At 39.2% G+C, this 26,059-nt stretch overlaps 1 protein-coding gene across 1 annotated transcript in view; it reads right to left on the reverse strand.

Moving 5' to 3' along the window:
• The window catches only part of RORB (RAR related orphan receptor B), a 49,827-nt gene that overhangs the window by 14,606 nt on the left and 9,162 nt on the right, over positions 1-26,059 (reverse strand). The window contains exons 2-6 of the mRNA XM_031058944.1: positions 24,116-24,261; positions 19,671-19,812; positions 16,294-16,695; positions 1,788-1,909; positions 423-555 (exon numbers count right to left, since the gene is read on the reverse strand). Of these exons, the coding sequence (XP_030914804.1) occupies positions 423-555; positions 1,788-1,909; positions 16,294-16,695; positions 19,671-19,812; positions 24,116-24,261 (945 nt within the window). The remainder of the gene's footprint in view (positions 1-422; positions 556-1,787; positions 1,910-16,293; positions 16,696-19,670; positions 19,813-24,115; positions 24,262-26,059) is intronic.

Raw genomic sequence — 26,059 nt, forward strand, 5'->3', positions numbered from 1 at the left:
CAGGAATTTTCCCTCCTGTGCACTGGCTGTACTGTATTTCTGTAGTCTCATTAAAAAGATTAAAGATGACTACAGAGGCAGGCCCCAGTGAGCTTGCCTTCATTTCATTAATGACAAGTGGGGATTTTACAGGGTGGCAGATGACTGATTCAACCAGCTCAATTTTCAGGGCTCCTTCCACCACATGTCACGTTGGAGACTGCAGTTTTTGCAATGGTTGTGTATGTGCGTGTGTGTCTATGTGTGTGTGTGTACTTAATACACTATTAAGGTGGAAAAATACAGCAAGGTTAACGTACTTAATGCAACAGACAGAAATTAGGGCTCCTTCAAAATTAAAACTATTTGCAGGAAAAGACAGGAGAGCACATTTCTAGGGTGCTGGGTGCTAAACTAGTCTCAAGCCTCTGGTGTTTACCCACCTGACTTAAGAAGGAGAATTTGGTCATTCTGGCAGAGCTCCATGAAGCCTGTTATGCGCTTTGCAAACTCCACCACATACTGGATAGCATGGGTGATCTGAATGGCACACTGCTGCCACAGAGCTTCTCTTGTCTTCCAGGAAAACACACACGGAAAAGCAAAGCGGTGAGCAAGCAGGTACATCAGTGCATCAAGTAATTCAGGTGGCCTTGCAGACAGCAGCACTCCCCACACTCCACCCCATACCCAGGCAGAGCTAGCAGCACCCCTTTTTCTCTAGGTACCCAACACTTCTCATTAGAAGGCTGCTTTCACAAGGCATTGCCCCACTCATCTGAACTCTGGCATTGCCTCTTCAAAGGAGCAGAATGCAGTGTCCACTGTTAAGATGTGGTTCAAACGTTGGCTTTTGTGAGGACAGACAAATAGTGGCACAAAAAATTCCACAGCACTCTTAGGCAAGAAGTGGTGCAATGCTATTAATTTATTCAACAGACTATCTTTCCTAGTTTGAAACTTAAAATATATAACTGAAGTATCTGAACACAGATTACATAAAAATTTGTACTTCCTGATAATAATTTTCCTCGCACACACATGTGTGTAAATATAAATGGATGTTCCTGGTTTCATGCACAGCTCTGCAAACTGTGGTGAGTTTTTTAATACCGCTAATACCGCATAGCCCCTCAGATTTCAAAGAACAAGCTGGAGTCTCTCCTGTGTCTTACATGACCAGTCAATGTACCAACTGAAGTCTGACTGAAGACCCATCACTAATGAAGCCAGCGCAAGAGGCACAGAGGTTTCTGCTGACTGTACTACACCTGGGGATGTGACAGGGGAAAATAGACTGAACTTGACCTGAGAATTGCAGGAACAGAAAAAAATGTAGTGTAATGAGATTGTTTTTCCACCCAATATTAAAAAGCTTCAATTTAAGGAGTATTTTCAGCTTGTTATAATCTACTGTTGTAAGTGACAGGTGTTTGTTATTCACATAAATAGCAGATGTGTTCTCAAAATTACAAGGAATCGAGGTTATGTTGTCTAGTTTTCTTAAAATCCTTACAATAGAGGATCCAGTAATAATCACATTGAAGTTAACAGAATTTGTGCATGAGGTTTAGATCTGTAACAACAAGCACAGAAAACTGGATTCCATGACCATACCTAAGCTTTAAAATTATAAAGAGCCCAATATGCTGGAAAGCTGCTGCTTCCTTTAATGAAGTGTCACTGCTTTGCTCTCAGTAACCAGTTCCCCAGAGACAGTGAAAAGCGTATTTTGACCTGTACAAAACTCATCAGTGTATTCTTGCCAGATAAATTACTAGAAGATAATGCATATTACAGGATTGTACCTTGCTCTGGTAAACCTTTATTTCTTCATATGTGTGGGTCTGCCACGCTAGCTGATGTAATTCCTCCATTGTATATTGACATGTCTCCAAATGAGACTTAATGATATTCTGTGCAATTCGATCTGTGAAAAAGAGAACAAAAAATAGCTTGCATGAAACAGTGAACAGTGATCTGCAACAGCAAAATGTTGAAAACAATGAAGGTTGGAAAATGAGCATTTAAGAAAATTAATCTTTTCTTTTCAATTCTACCTTTCTCATTTGCTTTTAATTTCAAAGTTGATTATTGCAAAATATTTCAGTATTCAACCCAAAACCAAATGATCAACCCAAAGGCAGTGGATCTGCAGATGAAAATAACAATGACTTTTGTGAAACTATACAGAATCTTCATTCTGAAAGTGATTTAATATGTTTAAATAAATTTCACTTGGAGACCATGTTTACCCAATTGCTTTTGTCTGACCCAAACCTATGCAGTAACTGGGGGACTCTTCTAGCCTGGAGAAGAGAAGGAACACTGCTGTTGATTACCAACCCAGCAGGGCACCCCTTCAGGCTTTAGGCTGCAACCTCTGCATGAAGGCAGTATCTCCCCTCCTGCTGTGTGTAGGTGTTTGCTTTCTTTCCTCATTGTCCATTTCTTTCTAGTTCTACGAAAAGAACTAATCTGCTGAACTCAGTGGTCAGCATGTTTCAGAGCTGCCAGGTCTCGCAAATTGACTGACTGCTTGAACTTGCCATGAACACTTGCATTACATTGAACACTGCGTGACTCATAAAAAAAGAGTAAACAGGTGTCTTTTTTCTCAAGTTAATTTTAAGCTGGATCATTGTCTGATTGAATTTGATGAGCAAGTACATGGAGACTAGTTTTAGCAAGGGATAAAAGCTAAAACTAGTGTCCTGGGATTTAGAAGGAGAGATGGAGGATGTAAATCTCACACACAGCACTAAGCTACCTTAAAGTTGTCCTGAAATTGAAGCCTTAGAAACTATATCACAACATGGAATGCAGGATACAAGCAGAAAAGAAAGCATTCAATGTTGCCCTGGAAACTCACTGAAACCATGAGTTAACTTCTTAGACAAGTATTTTAAACCCTTGCCCTAAAAGCCACTTGAGTGGATTAAAAAAAAAATTCACAAAAACTTCCAGCATGAACTCATTAGCATTAGGAGTTGAAATGTTGTGATAAAACATGTTACTGAAAACTGATGATTTCCTATTTTGCAACATTGGGTCCTACACATCTAATGAAACTCATTGCTTCAACCTTGAAACTTGCTTAAGCCAAACAAAGGAACAAAGTTGAATCCACAGAAATTAGCTGAAGCACTTGCAGCAGAACCAGCATTGCACAGAAAACATTTGTCAAAAAAGGGAAAAGGACATTGAAAATGCATTAGCCAAACTTGAGCATGGGAAATAGAAAGACCCAGGTATACCATTGCTCACTTGTTCAGATCCTCAACAGTTTGCATAGAGTGTAGGGATCTGGAGCCTGGAGTTCCAAAATAAATCTGCTTCTCTGGCCAAATACTGACTGAACTTAGAAACACCAGCAAGAAGGGAAGCTGAATAAAGAATGCAGAAGTGCATGTTCCTTGTAAACACTGCCAGAGGAGTGGTATTTGAAGGACAGATGCCTGTGCTACTCACAGTTAATAAACTGAGACTCAGTAGAAAGGTGCTGAAGATAAAATGTTGTAGGTTTGCATAGGAAAAATAAAACCTGCTTAATTGAATTTGTGCAAGTATCCTTTTATAGGTCAACACTATCTTTAGGCTTCCTAATGGAAGACTTGATTCCAGCCTATAGATAACTAAGAATGCATATTAACAGAGTGATCTACCCACTGTTCTTTTATGGAAGGTTAGATGGAAGCCTTAACCTTTGAGGCATTGCATTTTATAATAAAAAGGTGTTGCATTTTATAATAAAAATCTTGAAGATAAATGGCCATCTCTCTTACAATAAATGTCTCACATAATTCCATATTACTGCGTAGACAGATTTCTAATCAGAAAAAGTAACCTGATGTCAACAATGTGAAAACAAGACCTTTTGATTTCACTGACTTCAAAATATATTCCATTAGCAGTTCTACATGGCTGCAAAGCTCCTCAGCTCCTCTCCTTTTCCTAGCATTTATGCATTTACCTGAGGAACGAAGAGCTGAGAAGCTCTGCAGAGCTTTCTAGGGATGGCATCCTCTGTTTTATCCCATGCCTCTTTTCCTTACACACTTATGCTTATGCTGAGCTGACATTAAAACCCATTTAGATGTGCAAAGGCCTGGGGCAATTGCAGCAAGCAGCAGCTCTGACTGCTGACATCCAAAGAGGAATCAGGTGCAAGACAGACTCAAAACCCTCGTGCCGCAGGCTAGGCAAGGCTGAGTGTGTGACGGAAAGGGTACACGGGGTCTCTGAGGAGAAGGGAACTGCTCATTCAGCAGAGGAGGCTGCTTGCTTGCACTCTCTGCTGGAGCCCCTGGAAGGAGCTTTATGCAAATATAGCTTACAGCTCGGTGGCAGAGCTGACATGGTGTAAAAAGTAAAAGAAGTATACACCTGTCTTGGCTTCTCAGATGGTCCAGGAACAGAAGATCCAACACAGGCATAGCAAAGAATGTCAGAGTTAAAGAGAACTTAAAGAGTTCCACAGACCACAGCATTTGTTTTTTCCACTGACATTTTCAGATTTTAGCATCTTTTTGCTAATGAAGTTGGAGTCAGTCCACATCTTGGCAAATCCCAAGGAGAATGACATTCCTAAACCACTGGCAACAATATAAATGACATCTGATATAAACCTGCCCTATCACAGGTTTAGTTCGGTACCCAAAATATATGAATTTCTGGGAGACCTGGCAACTCTGAAATAAGCTGACCACCACGTTAAACAGGTTAGTTCTCTAACAGAACTAGAAAAAATGGACAATGGGGAAAGCAAGAGAACATCTACACAAAACAGGAAGGGAGATTCTGCCCTGATGCAGAGGCCCAAAGCCTGTGGAGGTACCCAGCAGGGGTGATAATGTAATAAATAGCTATGCTCTCCAGGCTGGAGGAGGCCACTACAATTACCTCACATATCAAGTCTTGACTTTCAGTAGGTTTTGTTTGCAAAAATCTTGGGCCATAGATTTCAAGGGTCCCCTATCACTGGGTAACTGCATGTACACAAGCAGAAATCCAGTTTGGATGAACTCCAGGAACTACAAGAGACAACTCTGTTCTTATGACTTCAATGTGAACTGCATTTTTACTTGAAGTATTGTCAGCTCCCATTTTACATAAGTTACAGCAGGTTTGCTGTATGAAAGGGAAAACAAAAGAGATTATTTTGGCCACATGGGTGTGAGATTCAAAGTCTGCAACATTTTATTTTCTAAGGACCAACTGCTCCAACTATTGAGTGAAAAACCAGTATTTCTAATGAAAAGAATCCCTGAGCCACGATGACAGTACACCACCAGCCTGTAAATTGCAGGATTTGTAAAGCTTATCTATCTGCCACAGTATATAAACACAAATGTAGACTAGGTGCTTTACTCCTCCCCTTTTGCCTACATACTGGGTTTATTACATTAAGGCTAAATCTCCTATCTTGATCACTTGATATATGAAATGCACAGCACATCCTAGAATCTGTTTCCTAGATAGATTTACCCTGTCTAGGAAACATGGTCCACAGAAAATAATGTTCCCAGTATCCAAACTCTGGTATACATTGGGATGTGGAAGCATTTGTCTTAGGCAGCTTCATTCTATATTTTAGGTTTTCTTAGTATTGGTAACGACGTTTTTTCTTGAAAAGAAAACATTTTTCTAAAATTTTTTTTTCGTGGAAAAAAAATCTAGAAAAAAGCACTTGCTTCCAGAGAGATAAACCAGAAACAACATACTCAATCAAGGAAATTGTCAATAGTTGTAACCAACAGTTGCAAAAACCAGAAACACTCAAAACAAAATACATCATGGGGCATCCACTTACATTTCATTACTGTCCTGCACGTCTCTGACTGGCTTTCTATAATGGCCCACTATTCTAGCTGTACAGCCTCATCTGTTCTTAGAAGACAAGGAAATCCAGATTTTTTTTTTGGCATGGATAGAGAGCAGACACCTGAGAGGTCAGGCTGGTCCCCACTCACGCAGCACAGGGCATGCTGCCCTTCCTGCAGCAGGGCCTGGTGAGGCCTTGAGAGGTGCCAGACCAATGGGTAGATGATGTAATTGGAATTTACAATGCAGCAGTTAAAAATATAGAAAAGTTCAATGTATACTAGGAGATGTCCAGAAAAAACTGACAATTGTACATCATGAAGTTGAAGAGGACCATGAGAGATCCATGCTGTTTCAGGAAAAGAAATGGTTTTTACATTTGTCCTGGCCTACCCAAAACAGAAGACAGAACCAAGAGACTTGATTCTGGGAGGATTGCCCAGTGAAGTAAGCTATGCAGAGAACTTAGTGCAACAAACCTGGATGCCTACAGATGCATCAAATATCACCTGCCCCTCCCCTGCGCCCTTCTGTCCCTGGTGTCGGGGTGGGTAGCAGGCACCACGTGAGTGCACAAGGGACCAGTCTGCTCAGTGTCACTGGTCATCAGCCACTGCCTTCGGGGCTGTCTGAGACTGCTGCTTCACTTCAGCGGCGCTGGAGAGTAGCTAAAGAAACATTGCACAGCCCTGATAGAAGGACTGGGGAGACAGAAAGACTCAAAAGCCCTATTTCATCAACAAAACAGGCCAAAAGCATATGCTGCAAGAGAAGAACAACGGCACATAAACTTGGGGCTTTCCAGTTTTGTTTGCTATGGCAGGCTTCCCCCCGTCCCAGCCCCTTCCTTTTTCTTTTTCTCCTACTGTAGTTTCCTATTTTAGATTTCAGGAGTTACCTCACAAAAGGCACTTTCCAAAGACTACTAATTGCTCAAACATTATTGGTAGAGTAGGAATTGCTTAAATACAAGTACATACAGAAAACTGAACACTGCAACCTAGACAGCAATCAAAATCAGCATACCACAGACCCACAGGAGTCTACCATCAAATGATAAATCAGTACTGCCTTTTTCAGGCACCTTCTTGCAAAATTCAGAGACCTCCAACTACAATAGTGAAGAAAAACCCCAACTTGAGGTCAAGTACAATGCTGGTGGGGATGGATGTAATCCATTGAGTGCACGCAACATTCGCCAGCTGTGAATTTGGCCTGCTAAGTGGAACTTATCTACAGCAGCATTTGTTTCCTACAAGCTCCTTAGTTCTTTCATTTGCGTCTCTTTTCTCAGGAGACACTCTAATTTTTCTCAGCATTCCCTTCTTTTATACAGGGAACCGAAAAACTTTGAAGTGTGCCTTCTAAAACACTGATAATCTTCTTCAATTAAAATGAATAATGAATCTTTAATTTGCCACTTACCCGTAGGATCCAGTTGGGTAGCTAAGAGCTTATCTCAGCTTATATCCTAAGTTGAGCTCTTGCAGGGATCCACTTTGAATTAATGCTGCAGTAGCATCACAGCTTTGGCTGGCTGCTGTAAGCATACATAACAAAACTCCAGCCAGGCACTCTAAATAAAATGTCTGTTCTAGGACCTGAAAACTTGCCAAGATAGCATTGGATCGACACTTTTTTGTACATTAATTTAAGGCATTATGACTCCAAAATGAAAATTTTTGAAAACTGAATAATTGAATTCAGATTATTCTTAAATTCTTTGACAGTTGTAGAGACAGTGACACAGCTAATAAAATAAAAATACCTCTGTGGTTGCTGTAAAACAGGAATAATAGGTCTTGGTTTTTTTACATGAACTGGATGAAAAGTTTGATTTTTTTTTTTTCAGAAAAACAGGAACATTTTTTCCTGAAAGTGATTGCAAAAAGCTCATTCCAGCTTTCATGTGTCTGTGGCATTCTCAATGCCATAACACAAGAAAGTATTTCCCTTTAAAAAACAAGCTAGTTTCATAACCCCTATTTGCTTAATAAATTTGCAACACTACACAATGTGCAGCCTAGGAAGATAGTATGAAACATAAAAACCCTCATATGAGACTAGAAGTGCTAGAATTTAGCTCAGGAATAACCTTTACTTTATGTTTAAGTTATTGAATGCTTAACATTAGAAACGAAATCCACAAAAAGTAAAAGTAATGTGTGAATTCTCTATTTTGTCTCACTCCTTCAAAATAAATCGGTGCTTTGTTTGCCTTTCTAAAAAATGCTAATAGATTAATAGAAATGACAATACAATGGAATGAAGTCCTTATCTGAAGGAAAGTAGAGGATGGACCCAGAATTCTGTTAGATCCTAGAGGATTTTTATAAATGCTTAATGGTCTCTAGTTAGTAATAATTCTCCTGGGACTCAGCCAATTTAACAAAAATTAGAAGACATTTAACTGGCAGCAAAAGCACTAGCCAAGGAAATAGCTGGAGTTCAAATGAACTCTAAAGGCACCGTATAATTACCACAAATTTATTGAGATGAGCTGTTTCTTAGCTTCTTCTAGCATAGGTTGCACAAATAAACCTTTATATTAAAACGAGACTGTTCTGAAACAAGAAAGTGGTTTTATTTTTTACAATAAAGCATACATTACCTGAAGTGGACATTTTTCTCTATTAAACTGAGAAATATATATGGAATAATTAGAATATTACTGCTTTTAAAGCATGTTTTTGAGGGTTTGCCCTGTCGTAGCCTGCAAAAAGCTGAGAGAGGTTAATATCTCTTTTAGCACTTGTTTCACTGTCACAGTCCTCAAACTAGCTTTCTATAAAGATTTTAAGCAGTCTATCTACAGAAACATGTTAAAAAGTAATGGTAAAACATTCTACAATGTTTCTATTTTTTTGTGGCAAATGAGTTGGATGAAAGTGATGTTAGTGTATAGTGTCAGAAAATGGAATAACTTCGTTATCATAAACGATGACAGAATCTTCACTGATCAAAAGAAAAGCCATCCATGCAGTCAAAAAGGAACACAAGACAGGGCTCCACATCTTAATATCCTGTATTAACTATTCCCATTTATGTGTGACTTTCATTCCTCGAAGATTACTGCACTATAAAATCAGCATTCTGATAATCAGTTTCAGCATTTGTCTCTGAGCCCTGTGTCTTGTCTTACAGAATTTTTCCACTGTGCACATCTATGTTCCTTTCTTATGCATTTCACTAGAATTCTTTCTCATATCTTTTCACTCTTGTATAAAGGAATTGTTGCTGTTCTGTGAAATAAAGTATCAAAAGCTGAATGAACTGATGAAAGACATCAGTACCTACGAAGTCGGAAACAGCATCACATAATGCAAAACAAGCAGAATTACCTTATTCTCAGCAATAAAGTGGGAAGTAGTGAGGTGCATGAAGTGAGTGATGAAAGATAGCAGACAGCAAGCACACAGTGTGAAAAACTGGACTATAGCCTTGGAAAAGCAAACTTAGGATGTATACTGGGAAAGAAAAAAATTGTAAACCCAAACTTCTGATGTCTTCCTTGTGCGTTAGGATTAAGGAATGATCAACCAGTACCGTCCAGGATGACAAAGAAATATAACAGGGACTCCAGGTTAACCTCTCAGAAAGTACAATCACCTTGTAGCTATTGGGGCTGGCTGCCCAGAAACACCAGACAAAAACACTGGTGGGAAAGTTGACACTAAATCCATGAAGGGGTTGCGCAGAGGAGGATAAAAGCAACAAGCAACCACTAATTCAAACCATAGCAATTCTGGCAGATAGTATGCCACTTCCAACAGTGATTCCTAAAGCATCACTGCCTTGACCTCTTGATTCTCATCTGCAGTTCCCCTCTCTGTGGGCTGTGTGTGAGTCACAACCCCAGAAGACAACATACTTCTTTCACACATCCCAGCCCCTCTGTGCTCTGGAACCTGCTCCAGAGTTCTTTTGTTAAGCATTACTTGCAGAAAGCCATCTCCTCTGCTATGGACACTGCTAGTCCAAAGCATATGACAGGGAACCAGCCACAAGTCTGGTCTTACAACTGGCAGCAACAGCATGCCTCAGTACTTACCACACCATTGGATTTACACTGACCTTCCTGTGTGATTTGTAATCTGACAACATTCACAGCACAATGTTATTCCTGAATAGATTGCCATGATATATGGTAATATATGGGATATATGGTATGGTATTTTACATATTTTGACTGCTACAAATGGTTGATTTCTAACAGCTTTGTACGGATGCTCAGTAGAATGAACATATTTTGCCAAGTTTGGTCATGGAAGAAAATATTCTCATCTTTGGAGAAAAGGAGTAATTTTATATACTTCAAAGGATTAGAAATTTGATCTCTTTAAAGAACTATATTATGATGCTTAAAAAATGTAGTCTATAGATAAGGCTGTTTTTAATACCATTGAATGCATATTTTTAGCTCATTTGTAAAACAAGCTAAAGTTCTAAGTGAGTTGAAAGTGGCACAGAATTGAAATGTGAACATATTCTGATTGTCATCTTTAAATAGGTAATGATGGTAAGATACATGCCCTGATGGCATGAGCATAAAATGCACGTGTTGCATTTTTAAATGCTCACTAGATGGCAACATTGCTTCTCTTAAATACAGCCACCATGGTGTAGACAGCAGTCCTGTAAAATTTTGACTGTCACTTTGGTAGAAGGAATATTAAACCATGGCCTGGAAAAAGAAGTGGAGAACATTACACAAGACTAAAAAACATCATTTCTGTTTCACTGTGGGGTGGGTGGTGGCTTTGTAAAGGGAACATAAACATAGATGCTATTGTCACCTTAGGTATGGGCTTTAATTAGTGAGCTCGCTGCATTTTGAATTTGGTTTGGAGTGTCCCTTGAAATAGCATCTAATTGACCAATACATGTTCAGTAATGTTAACAATTGATCTGGCACAGGGAACAAACCTTGGAGATAAAGAGAAGGGTGTTAAGGAATGAGAAATGCTTATCACATGGAGAAGTGCTTTCAAAACCAAAGCACAGTGGACTTTTTAAGATATCAGTCTGATGCTGATATGCATTTATATATTGCATATCCAACATTAAGTCTTGGTCTATATGAAAAGTATAGATGTAGAGGAATAAACTAAATTCTTGTTAAGTTAATGAGGAGATTGCTGAAAGGAGAAAGGTGTGGGACTGGCTTTCAAATAGACCTTCAGCAGAGGACTTCAGAATGTTTACAGGTAAAGATCTCCCTTCAAGGAGAGAGAGTGAAATAACTCCTGCTTGTACAATATTGCAGCAATGGAAATTAAATAACTTCACAGAGTGTAAAACTATTCACTGTGGTCTTGAGAAGAATGTATTAATCCAGCTAAATTACAACTAAATTACAAATGCACAGAATGTCATTTGTGGTTACCAAGAGGGCTTTTTTTAACATACCTATCCTGAGCAAGTTAAAAAAAAAATAAGGTTTTCCTTTACTATCACTTTTCAGTCTACGTGTCCAGGTCAAAAGAGCTGTGCCTTACAATATAAGGCAGGTGATGCCTCCTCCAATCCACATTAGGCATGTGTCCTAGGGAGTTATTGCCTACTCTAAGATACACATAAGCAGGCCAGGCTTAGAAGGACTGGGGAAAGGGAAGGTTAAACCTAAGCCCACCAGCTTTATTTTAATTTTGGTAGAAATGTAAGTTCTCCAAGCCATTGGGTACGTTCAAACAGGCCTGATGTTGAAGAAATGTCATGTAAATATATGTAAACAACACTTTCATCTATAATTACAGAGGCTGGGCTGTGTGATGTCCTGTACACTCCAGAGGAGTCTTACTGACTACCTACATATACACAGCTACAGGCCACCCTTAAGTTTGGCTTGCAGTGAATGCCTAACCAATCTGTTTTCTCCATAACAGTTGGCTAATAATTTCATCTTGTCCTTAAGAAATCACAGGCTATCAGTCTCAACTGCAGTTAAAGCAGGGAAGCCTTTCCATTAACTTTTACAGACCAAGACTGGAGGCACATATTTAGGGAGGAAAATGCAATATTCAGCTCAGTGGCAGATAATATTATGCATATATATTTAAACAAGATAGTCTTTTAATTTCACAAAGTCTAAAAATAAGTCTTTAATTCCTCCTAATTTAAAACCACACTTGGGAGCAAGCATTGACACCAGGAACTGGAGCTCCCTTCTCACTTCAGAATTTCCCACCCACCAGCTGACCTCTGTGATTTGCTGTGTGAGGAGAAACCCATTCTGCAAATGACCAAATTCTTGCTTTTGGCATGGCAAGCAGATTTCACCCCACGGTTTGAGCTCCCACTGCGTAATTTCTGCCTCCCCAGATGTGTAGATGGTACAGTGGTCAAGGAGAATGAGGATGATGCTGCCTGGCAGCATGAGTGCTTGGGATGTGGGTGTCTCCCACATCCCCAGCTGACGGAACACACCTGGATCATGCCACCCATGAACAGGACAGGCAGTGACAGAGCCTGCCTAACTCCTCTAGCCACTGTTAGATGGTCACCTCACCTATTTTGTGTTCTGCCCACCCAAATCTGTATCAAGTGTCCAACAAGATGCTTTGAGTTAAGGACAAAAATACATCCCTTTAAAGAAAAGGGATCTGAACTGGAAATGCACTTTATGACAAGTTGAGGTTCTGCTCTCGTATGTGTATTTATGAGCTTTGGAGTGATGTCTTTATGCTTTGAGGGATTTTTGTAACAGAAGTGGAATATTGATGAGGGCTGTGCCTAATGAGGAACTACCTGATTTTGTACAACTTCTCTCCATCATAAGCTCTGACAGTTACATGAGAAGTTTGTGACTGTATCTGAAAATGTTTTTTGTTACACTTAACCCTCTCTTCCACAGGAGGCATTGCCTATCCTGCTTCTCATGGAGATCACATAATGCACAGTTGTATCCAGGCCTACTTAACTCATTTGGAGAAATATAATAATACCAAGTACATGTGACAGAGCCCTACAAAACTTTAATCTGTCAGCATGTCTTTCTCCTACACCTATTTGCTAGCACAGTAGATAGATACCAGTAAGCATGCAATACAAGACAAGCGATATTTTCCTTGCCATTCCATTCTAATACTACATGTCAAAACAGTTGCTATGTAAAAAATTTTGCATTTCAAAACTGTTAAGTTGAACAATTTCCATTTCCACTACAAAGTCTTCTGCAGATGAACGTATGTTTGTGAAAAAGAACACTTTCACATTCAAATTGAAGCACAGAACTGTTAAAGATCAAAGTAGCTCTAGCCATTTAGATTACTTTTTGCTGGAACTAGAAAATTAACATGTGAAGAAGAGCATGTAAATGATGTGTAAACTATGTCACAGAGTATCTTAGAAAATATTATTTTTATAACTGAATCAAACTGACAGGGAAAGGAAGACTTGTGACTTGGATTTTACAGAGAACTTACTGTTGGATAGCAAGCCAAATATAAATACTAAAGTAATATATGCAATTGCAGCAAGCATTTTAGTCAGGTGCAGCAGGGATCATTATTAGGATTTGTTTTGCAAGCATTTAACATTTTCATAATAATCTGAAAGAGAAGGTTCATAGCATGCTAATTAAGTTAAGAGACAATTCTAAATTGAAGGAAGTCACAAAGCATCAATGAAGACTGAGACATAATGTGACAGGATTGAAAGAATTAGAAAATTAAGAAAGAGAAAATGAGATTCAAACTTGGAAATGTACAGTCAACTATATCTTAATTTAAAAATGCCCTACACAGGAGAGAAGTGAGTTTGAAACAAAGCATTAACACCAAAGGAGTAAGTGAATTAGATTTTGGTTGACATGTAATCAGAAACTGCATAGATTACTTTTGTTCGGAGTGCTTGTGAAGAAGTCTGCTCCTTGAAGAGCTTACAGAAACTTCCAGGAACCCAAGGATGAAAGAAGTTCCCACACATTCATTCATGAGGGAAAAAAATACAATAGCTGCACTCAAGATCAGGCAAGTGGCAGTTGAGATTATGCTTACATATATATGTTTATTTGAAGAATGTAAGGACCAGAAAAAAGCTAAGACTGGAAATTTCTACCTGGTAGAAAATCATCAGTGCAGAAAAGATCTGCATCATGATCTGGGATGTTTAGTGTTTTGCTAGATCACTAGACATGTTGGTACAAAGAAATTTCCATCAGCCACAAGAATCAGTGCAGCAAAGCTTTTTCATCTAACAGTTAAAAGCAGTAACATCTATTTAGCATAAGTTGAGTTTATTCCTAAATGTCACTGTAGTGAGATGCAATTCTGCAGTGAAATTTAAGCACACTATAATATGAAATCAGCACATCCCAGGACTGCAAGACTGCCACTCTACATATGGTCCAACAATCCGCTGCAGCATTAAGAAACATTTTCTACTTCTTTTTAAACACTGAAAATATCATTTGCCTGTGCACTAATTCAAATATTTTATGGTGCATCTCTTCCAGCTGTCAGCTGTTTGTTACACTACATTATCTCTCACTGTCTCCCTTACCCCTCTGCTGTAGGTGCCACAAATGACAGACAGCATATTTGTGTAAAATCATAGCAATTTAGGAGCCCTAGCTTCAATTTTAAAAGGAAAAGAGGTAAATCCCAGAGCCTCTGCATTTTGCTATCAGCTCAGAGACAGGCCATTTGCTATGTAGCACTCCCTCTGCTCTGGGTTTTTCCCTGATTTGTGTGCTTCAGAGGAGGATGAAAAACTTGGAAATGCAGGGTGGATTTATGGCAGGATGTTTTAGAGCTAGGAGAGAACAAAATGGGTGAAAAACTAAGAATGTTGCATTATTTCTAAGTGAACCTGCAAGAGATAAAAGTTATCTTGATTTAAGTTAAAAAGATAAAACTTTGATTGTCTGAAGTCAAAAGGTCCCATTGACTTCAGGGGGATTCTCTGGCCACTAAGGACATAGTGGGCTATGGCCATATTCTGTCTTTGCACTCATTTCTGTAACTGAGCACAAACCCCAACTCATGGACTATCAGAACTCCTGCATTTCTGGACCTCCCCTGGGTCTCTCTGGAAACACTTCCCTTTGGTACTGGGTCTGCACGGAAACAGCTCTTAAGGACTGTTTACATTGCCTCTCAGCTGGTTTGCAGCAGCGTCATCCACTGTTGCAGGACTGAGGTATGCACAAGCCACATGTGAGTGATATTCATATGGCCATGAGAGCTGAGGGAGCGAATGTTCATCTCCAATCCTACACTGTGGGTGTACAGTTTTACTGGACAGTGACCTAGGCCAAATGTGATAATAAAACAGGTCTTAGTAAATAGAGTGCCAGATAAGTTTTAACTTTCTCCTGGACAATTTGCAGCTAAAGCACACAATGTGTTATAGAGCTCCCTACAAATAAGCACACAAGGGCAGAATACATGCTATCAATTTTAGATGCAACTTCGTTTTTTTACCAGACAGTAACTACTATATACCCCAGTACTTTAACCTATATTGAGGGGAGGCCACAGTCCTCAGTAGGATGGAGCACAAACACACATTTACAGATCTCAGTGTAATCCATGTACACGGGACAGCAAAGTTAGGCCAGAACTACAAGGTTTTTTCCATGATTTGAAATGAATTAATTTGTTAAGAATGCTCTTGAAGACGACTTTTTACCTTCTTCTTTTTTTTAAAATTAAATTCCATTAACAAAGTGTTACCCTTTGATTAAGTTCTCAGCCACAACTGATTCAGCATATTTCACTTCTTCAGGTACCTAATTAGGATGCCAATCTTTTTTCATGTTATTTCTTTGTAATAGAAGTAGTACTTCCAATGGCTTTGGTGAAACACAACTAGAAGCATTAGATGAACAGAAATCCTCCTTAGACAAAAATCACCTTTAGTCATTGAGTTTCTAACAGCCTCACCTCACAGAGGGGTTTCTGTCAGTTGTCAAAGATGAAAGCAAAGGGACAGGCTCTCCAAGGCCTTCAGGCAGAGAAGCAGGGATATCCACAGAAATACATTCAGAGTTTGTGCACTTTAGGAACTTAGTGAGCGTGCTCACATCTGTGCAACTGAAGTAGGAACTGGTACTTTTTCACAGTAAGTATCCTAGAATTTGCTGCTATGGGGATTCTGGGTGTTGACAAGAATACAGATAGCTGGCTGAAGAGATCATTTAACCCTGCCAGTAATGAGCTCATTTGAAACAAGCCCCTTCCTAATTATCACTTGGTTATGATTGATTCATCACCTGCTTTGATGCTCTTATTTAATAAACAGAAATGAACTGCTGGTTTTAAGAACTGCATAATTTTTAGTAAAAAAAGAGCTGCCTTAATGTTACGTCAATTAGTTCCGGACTTATTTTCTTTCCCATACTCTCTGTATGTGTGTGCACACACATGTGTGAACATGTAACTATTGTGTACCTGTGTATGGAGTGCCTGTATGACATTTTAATGAAGACAGTACTGGATCTTAGCTTATATATACACATTGCACTACAGGAATAAGAATTTTTCTTACCGATTTCGCTCATGGATATCCCTGGAGCTAACTGCCCGCTGTTGAAAGAACTATAGGTAAACAAGTTTGGTACAGAGGTGAGGTCATAGATAGGTTCCTGCTTTATCTGTTTGATTCCAGTCATGTCTAACCCAGACTGGTCTGGGGAGGGCTGGGCAGAATCCACGTTGTAATAGCCCTCAGACTTGGGCAGGTCGATGACGTGCCCGTTGGCGTAGGTGCTGCCAGTTTCGCTATTCAGATTGTTCAAGCCATTGCTGATGCTGCTGCTGTAAACCCTGGCCAGAGCTTCTGCCTCACCACTCTGCTGCTGCCGCTGCTCCTGCAGTCGCTGCTGGTGCTTCTGCACTTCAGCATACAAGCTATCCCTCTGCTTTTTGGACATTCTTCCAAATTTCACAGCTGAAAAGCAAAGCACAATGTGAACCATTGCCGTCTTTAAATTTTTCTCAATTCCACTCAGCCCCACCACTCTTCTGTCATTAACTTTCAGGGTTAATTTTGCTGTGGAAACACCTTTTTCAGTGGAAATGAGAAAGGATGCAAAGCTTTGCATCACGTACATTTCATAAAGGAAAAAATATTGAATTTACCAGGTGACAACAAAAACTCCTATTTGACAGGAGGGCCTCAGTCAAGCAATTCCCTTCCCACTATGAATGTTAAAAGGACCATGCATCCTTTTATATCTCTGTGTTCACTGAACAACCACCCAGAGCTGTACAAAATGTACAGTCTGTGAATTCATATCCATTTACTAACTTTACACAAATCTTTTCACAGTACACTAATGAGATTAGTATTCTGGGTGAAAACAAGCCCCAAAAACTTATTACCATATCCTTTCAATGGGGTGTTATCTTCCTACTTTAAAAAAAAATTACAGGTTAGAACCTAGAGGAAAATAACAGATTTGAAGGTAAACAGCACAAATGAATGTCATCTTTTCCACTGAGCAAAGTCTTAGGGATTGATGCAATCTCCATTTCAATAACCTTCACGCACAAATCCATGCACTCCTTCTGATGAGAAAGGGAAGAAAATGTAAGAGGGCAAACCATTTTCCCCAGAAACAGGGTTAATGACACTGAGATTGAAATTTTCAAAGGCGACAGGCTGATTGCTGTGGAACTAGGAGGAGTAAATTCACAGCCTGTATATACAGTAGATCACAGCTGATTATCACTCTCCACCCCCATCTCTCTATAAATTCTGGTCTTTTACTGGGCTAGATCTTGGGATCTCAGAGCAGAGACAGTTGTTGATTGTGCTCTAAAACAAATGAGACATACATCCAGCAGAATTCATCAGAACAGGTAAGGGGATGATGCTCCAGAACTACAGAGTTCTACGTATTATGAAGTGTATTTTCTATATTGTGTATTTCCAGTCTGTCTGAAATTTGGATCAATTCAGAATCCTATTTATTAGCACATGACCCTCATTTAGCCCTTGAGAAGAGTATGAACTTATATGTGGATAAACGTAAAATTCTTCAATCAGGAAAAAGAACAGAAGAAGTAGAGCATAATATGAAAATACAGCGCCAGAACAACAAGGTGACAGTTGCTTTATTTTCACTTTTTTTTTTACATCAAGAGGGTTTTTTTCTTATTGCCAACCTCAGTTTAGTTGCAGCCCTACATTCAGGCTACAAGTTACCTCACACAAACTCAGCCTGCCCCTGGAATCAGTGCATGGTATGTTGCATACCCTTATGGACAATATACAATGACTGTATTTTAAATAATTTTGAATAACGCAATTGTGTATTTTCTTCAAATTTAGGGCCTCAGCAATAAAACCAATGTTTATCCTCATTACATATTCATTAATTGGATTCTCCAGCTGCTGTCAATTAGCATCCTGCCTCTGCATGACAAAAATGCATTTATTATATGGCTGAGAGGTAAAAATCAAATTCAAGTTTTCTGTCAAAAAATTCACACAGCCAATTTTAAATTTGCAAGAGCTGTTAAAAGTCTTAATCCTAAACAATCATAAAGACCCTTACATCAGGTAGGAGAGAACAAAGTGATGCTGTTGGAAGAATCACTCCTATTGTCTCTCTGACAGTGGTCTCTGAATTACTGGTTGGGAAGATGGCACTGTCATTAAAATGCCCCTGTGATTTATCTTAAATAATTGGAAGATACTATTTTCAGAAGGAAAGCATGTGCAGTTAAATTGTTGAAATGTTACTTCTTTAATCACCATGAAGAATTAGGAGCTAAGGTGTCAAGTAAACTGGGTGCTAGGACCAAAAAGAATTCATGGACTAAAGGCCCTTCCCAGGTGAGGTTGGTAAGCAAGTAACTTCAGTGAGGCGTAAAACACACTGAGGTAGAAGAAGACCTATTATGGTCCAAATTTTGACAAGTTTATAGTCTGTGGTCCATCTAAATAAATAGCTCTTTATGTAACTTCTCTCTTGCTGACTCAATTTAAAAATACACATTTTGTGTCAACCTTTTAAGAGAGAAAATTGCTTCTGGGAAATTGAAATTAATATAATCTGCTTAAAAAAATTAGAACATTTTCCTCTAATACTTTCTCACTATATGAAACACGTTTTTGAGCTGGAAACCCTCTGCACAAGGAGTGGTGCCCAGGGCATGTCAGCTGTGGGCAACCTTGCCCAAGCCTCCCATTGCCTGCAGCTTTGGTGTGCTGCATGTTCATAGCCTGCTGATAGTGGCTGGTCACACCACAGCCTGGAAGGTGGAACAGAGCTCTACAAGGAGCACAGGATCCTGAGATGGCATAGACTGCAGAGCTTTCCTCTGGCATAAGATATACTTTCAGTATTAAATTAGGAAACTTCTGCAGACCCATATAGGGACAGGAGGCAATGTGCAAGTAAAAGAAATGGGGTTTCTTCCAATGCAAAATATTTGTTCAAGTGCACTGAAAAAAGCAAACAGAAACCCCTAATGATATCAATGTGTAAATTTGTGTAGGGTTACATCTCCTTACTACCAGTCCTTTAGAGATCTCAGGGAAATGGATGCTTTCACACATCAATATTAAATGTTAAGAAAATTGCTGATGTTTAATGTAATACTTAACGTAAACCCACCTCTCCAGGGGTGACTTTTTTTGTGCTCTGTGCTTTAAATTAGAATAACATAAGGCAGTTCTGCCTCTTTTTGCTCTAAACTGATACTGTTCTCCATTTTGTGATTTTCCCCACCCCTGCCCATGAAAATAGACTTCTTTGTTAACCAGATGGCAAAGATCGGCTCACAGTGCACGCATTACAAAGCACAGAGCTTCTCCTCTCTCTTTTTGCAGAAATCTACAGGGAGTTTAAGTAAGTCAGCAGCGAAGAAAAGTTTCAAAGGGCTTAGATGTGAAGCACAGATGTGACTCCTTACCATCTCGAGACATTCCCAGGGCAAGACATTTCTGCAGTCGGCAGTGCTGGCAGCGATTTCTGTTGGTTCTGTCAATTAAACAGTTTCTCTGTCTTGGACAGGAATAGGATGCATTGTTCTGCTGACTCCTCCGAAAGAATCCCTTGGGGCAAGAGAGTAGGAAAGACCAAGCATTACCATGAGTACATTTATGTGTGTGAGCATGCATGCAGTGCACACACACACACACACACACACACACACACACACACACACACACACAAAGAAGCATGCAAACTACTACAGCAAACCCCTGTTTAGTGCACTGCTACTTATGCTGTGGCTCTGCAGTTATGGTGGTATTGTATTAAAGAACATTTAATTATCATAAGGAGAACTGTGTATTATTCCGTAAAGAATATAATTCTGCTTTGTTAAAACCTAAATTATGCTACAGAATGCATTTTTACTATGCAATAATGACCCCGAATCATCTAATACTTGCTCCTAATAGAGGAAAAGCTTGTCAGCATTTGTAAGAGATGACTTCAAAGTACTTGTTTTGACATTTCTCCCTTAAATGAAGAGACTAACTGTGCCTGTAGAGGTAACTGTTACTGGGTACACATAGCATGAGAAGCTGAAGTCTGCTGTTCACTTTAACTTGGCAAATGTTGATCTGATCTGGACAGGCATATGATTCAGGAGTGAAGTAATTAAAATTCAGTCTTCACAAAAGCACTAGGATACAATGACTGTATCAAGTAAAGCCAACACACAAAGGAGAAAGCAACACCTTTAGGCACCACCATGAGAATGTAATGGCATTTTCCACGGGCTGTTTGTCTAGAGATCTGAGGGCTAGAGGGGAAGTATATACACCTAGGTCTTTATGAGCTGCCAGCTGCTATGAGGTGGTGCCAAGAGTGGCACCAAAAGGTGCTTCTCCTGTTATGGTAGAAGTGACATGAAGCAGCTGAGGTGACAAGAGGAATGAAACCAGGAGGTGAAGAGAAATTAAAATAAATAGATCTATTTTAAAAAAAAAAAAAAAAAGGTCAGAAGTATCTGTAAGTCCAGAGGGAAAAAAAGTAGAGAACTCCCCTAACCAGTTTGGCAACTTTAAATGCAAGCAGTGCAGGTTGTGGTGGGAAAGCTGAAGGATAGACTGGCCACTGGCTGTGAGTAGTAAAACAGCGGAAATATCATTGCTGCAGTTACAGCAGTCACCAGAAGTGACACCAAAGTGCTTGTGCCTTTCTGGGGTGGCTTGCAAACACCTTGGAAAAAAGCCAGAAAGAAACAGCTGACTTCAGTTACCAGGAAAAAAATAGGGCATCTCTGCAGAGGTTGATGGATGTTAATACTGAGCAATGGACAAAGTCACAAGGTGACAGTGCTACAGGCCTCAGCTCACTTGCTACAGGTTATACAAGAATTCTCTCTCAGGCGCTGGTGAGCTGAATGAGGGTGGTGTGGTGTCAGTAACAGTGACAGGCATGGTGTTCCACCAAAGTCACTGCCAGAGCGAGCACAGAGACCCACCTGAACTGGGTCGAGCTTGTTCTGTCAGTGATTACAGGTGTATCTAAAATATTAAATAAATTTTATGACTCCTACTTTTCAGAAAATAGATGTCCTTCGGGGGTACTCTCAGAAAAATTCTGGTGGAAACTTAACTGATCTTAGCTGACCAAAACTTTCCTGATATAGTAGAACTGCCTTTAATTTAAGACTAAATAAATGCTAATTGCATATGTCTTTGCTGAACTTTATAGCCAGTCTTGGTTTTGACTTGTGAAGGGTTTTATGTTTTCAGTTTTAGATTTTAGCAGCATCTATGGATTTCAGAGAAAAAATTATTTCAGTAATGTTAAAAAAACACACTCAACCATTTAGCATTGACAGCGCTTTCTCCTGCAGTACTTTTTGTTCTCCTTAAGGTTGATCTCATGTCAGAGGAATTTGTTTCATCTTTGCCCTCCTTAGGAAAAAAGGACCATATTATGTATCAAGGGTTACATAAGAGAATTAATTTACAGTGAGTAATTAATTTTTCTGAGGAGAATTTTATGTTCTCATTCTTCTGCATAAGATCTAAATGTTGTCTTATAAAATAGAGATAATCCTTTCATTTTATTTTTATGGTAACTTTGTATAGATTTGGCTACATTGTTTTACATTGGAACAATTCCATTTTGTCTGAAGGAAGATGTATTTCATAGCTGAGGAGCTAAAGAGTCAAAGACAAATTTCTCAGTACTTCCAACATGGACAACAAGTCTTTGAGCAGACCCCTTCAGACACCACCCACAGCCAGTTTGAGAAAGGAAATTGCTGAATGAACTGCTTTCTAATCCATGACAAAACAGTGGTGGAAAGTATTTTGCTTTGAGGGAAGGCACAAGAAATGATAAAAGGCTTCTTAGTGAAGAAGTAGCTGCAGAGATAGATGTGATGCAAACTTATCTTCAGGTTTCACCCTTTCTGTAAGAATAGTGTCAGAGGTGCAAACTCACTCAGGGGGTCCAGCAGGCCCACTGCATGTGCACATTCAGCACAAGGCAGGCATGCATACAAACCAACAGCAGTATTTCAGATGACCCTTAAGCACTTCCTAGAACATGGATCTGCCACAGCACAGCTAATGCAGCAACACAGAGTTAAAGGATTTTCTGTTCCTTGAAGTTTACAGCACCGCCACTGGCACTGTAATTCTTGGATGCAGTATTCTGAAATGCTGTGGCTGCCTGGTGCCTGGCTCAACATGTGTGCAGGCTTGTGGAGTGATTCCATCCTCTTTCTTCCACCCATGGCCTCTAATCATTTCAGGTTTCCAACAAACCGAGACAAAAAGAACCAGAAATGATGAGTATGCAGGCTAAGTGAATAGCTATTTAAGTGCTGGGCACCTAAATGGATAGAAGAGCTGCACTGCCAGAAACAGAGCTCACCTTAACAGGGAGCTCTGACAGACTGGGATGCCTCCCAGTGGAACTGACATGAAAAACCGACACCTTTTTTTCACACAGGCTCACAAAACAAGATTAGACTAATTGATCTGATACAGCAAAACTGGCACAAACCCAACAGGGGTTAAAACTTAAAAGTGGAAGAGAATCTCTTTATCTCAATAAGCAGTCTACTCACTGAGCACAGTGGTATCATCCCTTCTTGAGGCACACACAAGGGCCAGCATTAACCCTAATTATTTCTATGGAAGACTATACCCCTAGACAGTCTGTGGACTCTGAGTACTGAGAGAAGATGCTCTTTTTCTGCTTAAAGTAATTTCCTTCCATAGCTTTTGTGCCAATTTTGAAGTATCAGATCAATTAGTTTAATCCTGTTTCATGTGATCATCATAAGAAGATGCTGATTTCTAGTCCAGTGCCACAGTAAGACAAAGACACACTGCAAATTGTTCTGCTTACAATTGTCAATGTTCCTGGAAAAAACCCTTGATTTTTATCAGTATATTGGTTCTCAACGTACTGGCATTAAAGTATTTCTTTTGCAAATGGGTGCACCCAAATTTTCAGATTTTTCAGCTGTTCTAATACTTCGTAAAGCATTAGGTACAGGCTTGTGATTTCATACTGCAATAGGCATCCATTTTCAAATGACCTAGCTTCTGTGTTCCATGTGCAAGAAATCAGAGATGCTGCCTCTCTACTTTTCCAATTTCCCATTTACAATTAAAACTGAAATACCATCATGTAGTATGAAACTCTCATTATGAGCAATAATGCAATTCCTTAGATAATAAAATCGCAGACATTTTTTAAAATTGAAAATTGAAGGCTTTCTTCTCTGTGCTTGGGTCTTATTTGTATTATTTGAACTAATGCCTGAAATAATATGTTGATATGTCTAAGCATATCTAAGAATTTTCCCCCATCCACCCCTTTTTTTAACCCCCAATTCCCAGCAACTGCTCCTGCACTAATGCCTTTAAGCAAGAAGACAAAGAATCCTTTTACACTGCTCATAATGTAAGGCATTCTTTCTTTTTGAGATTACAATTTGGTCTGCAGATTGTGCAAAAGGAGATAAAAAAGGACCCAAGTCACACCTGTAAGCCCTTAAAAAAGGCTGACCAGTAGTAACAGGACAACTGTAATGCTACATGGATTGTATAGGAAACAAGGTAAGAAATCCACCTCCTTCAAAGCTGATTTAAGGTAGAACAGGTGTGACTTACAGTTGCCAGCCTCTATTGGTGTCAGCACTTATACTGCACCAGATGTAATTAATTCATGTTTCAAACAAGGAGGTAGCTCTAAAGACTATTTGATAAAATGGAAAGCAACTAGGAAAATAAGGCATGAAATGCATCTTTATCATCAGTAGGCTTTACAGCCTTTGGCACCACTTGTTTGAAAGCTTGTAAGAATGTATCATTGTACAGAGGTGCCTGAGGCTAATGCAAATGATAATGACTATGCTGTATTAAAATCTCATACCTTGCAGCCTTCACATGTGATGACTCCATAGTGTATTCCAGAGGATTTATCACCACAAATTTTGCATGGTATCACTTCAATTTGTGCTGAAAGAGAAAACAAGACAGATATTTTGGGTATATAATTGTATTTAATTTCTTTTTTTCCTCAAAATGGGATCTTTAGAAATAGAGAGTAGATAACCAGTTGAACCCCAACAATACAAAAATGCTTTGTATTGTATGTCTGTTTCTGAATGCTTTTGTTTGAAAAATTTTAAATGCTTCACATTATGCAGTTTCTGCCACATCCCACAAAACTCTTCAACATTTTAAAATGTCTCACAAATTAGTAAGTTTTTTCTCATATTCCTTTTTTTAAGTTTGTTTTTTTTTTACTGGGTAATTTTATAATTATTATTGCTAATGACAGTCATTAGGGGTCCTAAAGAATAAACTGGATTGTCCTTTCCGACATACTTCAAATATTTGTGACTTTCCATTTTTCTGAGGCAGAGATACAGGGTGTATTTTGATGCCCTTTTTAAAGAAGAGCAGAGATGATGAAGTTTTCCTTTTCTTCAAATTATGTTTGAGACATGAAGATACCAATACCACTGTCATAGACAGGCAGGTAAAAGCTTGCTTAATCTCCCTCTCTTCAAACTACTTGTTTAAACACTGGGTCATTGGCAAGCAAGGCCCCCAGAAGGAGTTTAGGTAGCCAGTAGTATGTGCTGGGAGAGTCAGGTACAGTCTGAAAAATATTTAAATATGGATATTTAACGTTTAAATGTTTAAATATGGATATTTAATGTTTAAATGTTTAATATGGATGTGCTTCAGATCCTTTTATAAACATTGTGGTCGTCTGATTCTGAGAAGAAAAACACATTTCATTATCTTTCAATTTTTTTTTGTTAACACAACTGTTTGATTCTCTCAATTACTTTGAATCCTGTTTTTTGAATCCTCAATTACTTTGAATCTCTCCTTTGATTATGCTGTAAGAGTACTTAGACACATAAGGAAAAACTGTGCCTTTATTTATTTAAGTCAGATGAACTGAGAAGAAATGTTAAACTTATTTTCTCTCTCTTTCATTTTCTTCTGTGTAGGATGCACGCCTCCCTGCTATTCTCCTCCTACTTGGAGGCAGCATCACACTTGCAAAGCACTCCTGGCAGATGCTGTTTCTCCATGCCCAGGGCAGGAACAGCAGCAGTTCTCTGCAACTCAAGTCATCCATCAAATCCTTGAGTAGAAAAGCTGTTTTAGTACAGCTAGCCCAAGCACAAGGATAGGTAACTGTTAGTACATTTAACAAGACACACTTAACTCTAAAATGGATTGAGACAGAGAAGCAAGTTTATTGTCCAGATGCCAATCCTAAAAAGAGCATCCCATTTCAAACTTGTGGGCTGTTGAAAAGATTAAAAAACCTGGAAAAAACAGATGCTTAAAAATTACTGCAATTGTAAGCTAAGCACTAAATATGCTTGCACAGTGGATACTGTGAAAATATAATCACATATCATGGATTATGTCCTGTTTCTACTTATGATTATCATTTGTCTTTTTTAGCAGAAGCCACAAGTTATCTTCCTACCACTTCCGTCCTCCTACCACCTTGTAGTTAACCAAAACTCAGTACTGTGTCCCAGCGAGCTACCACCACCACACTTCCCACCGAAAGGTGCATTGCATACCCTACTCCTTTATCCTCCTATTTAGTGTAGAGGCTTAAGGGGTAAACTGCACAGGGGGAACACTAGCAGGCCCTCCACTTTGGAAAGTCAATTAACTATTCCCTTGGGACAGCATACTCCAAGGAACCCAGGCAGGAGGAACTTATATGGATGGCTGAAGAGACTTTAGCTCCCCACTGTGAGCTCATTTTCCTGACATACTCTTTCTGATCTAGCATAATTTTAGGTTCAGGCAAGTAAACCAGTTTTAAAACTGC

Source organism: Geospiza fortis, unplaced genomic scaffold (genome assembly GCF_000277835.1).
Source record: "Geospiza fortis unplaced genomic scaffold, GeoFor_1.0 scaffold279, whole genome shotgun sequence".
NCBI lineage: Eukaryota > Metazoa > Chordata > Aves > Passeriformes > Thraupidae > Geospiza > Geospiza fortis.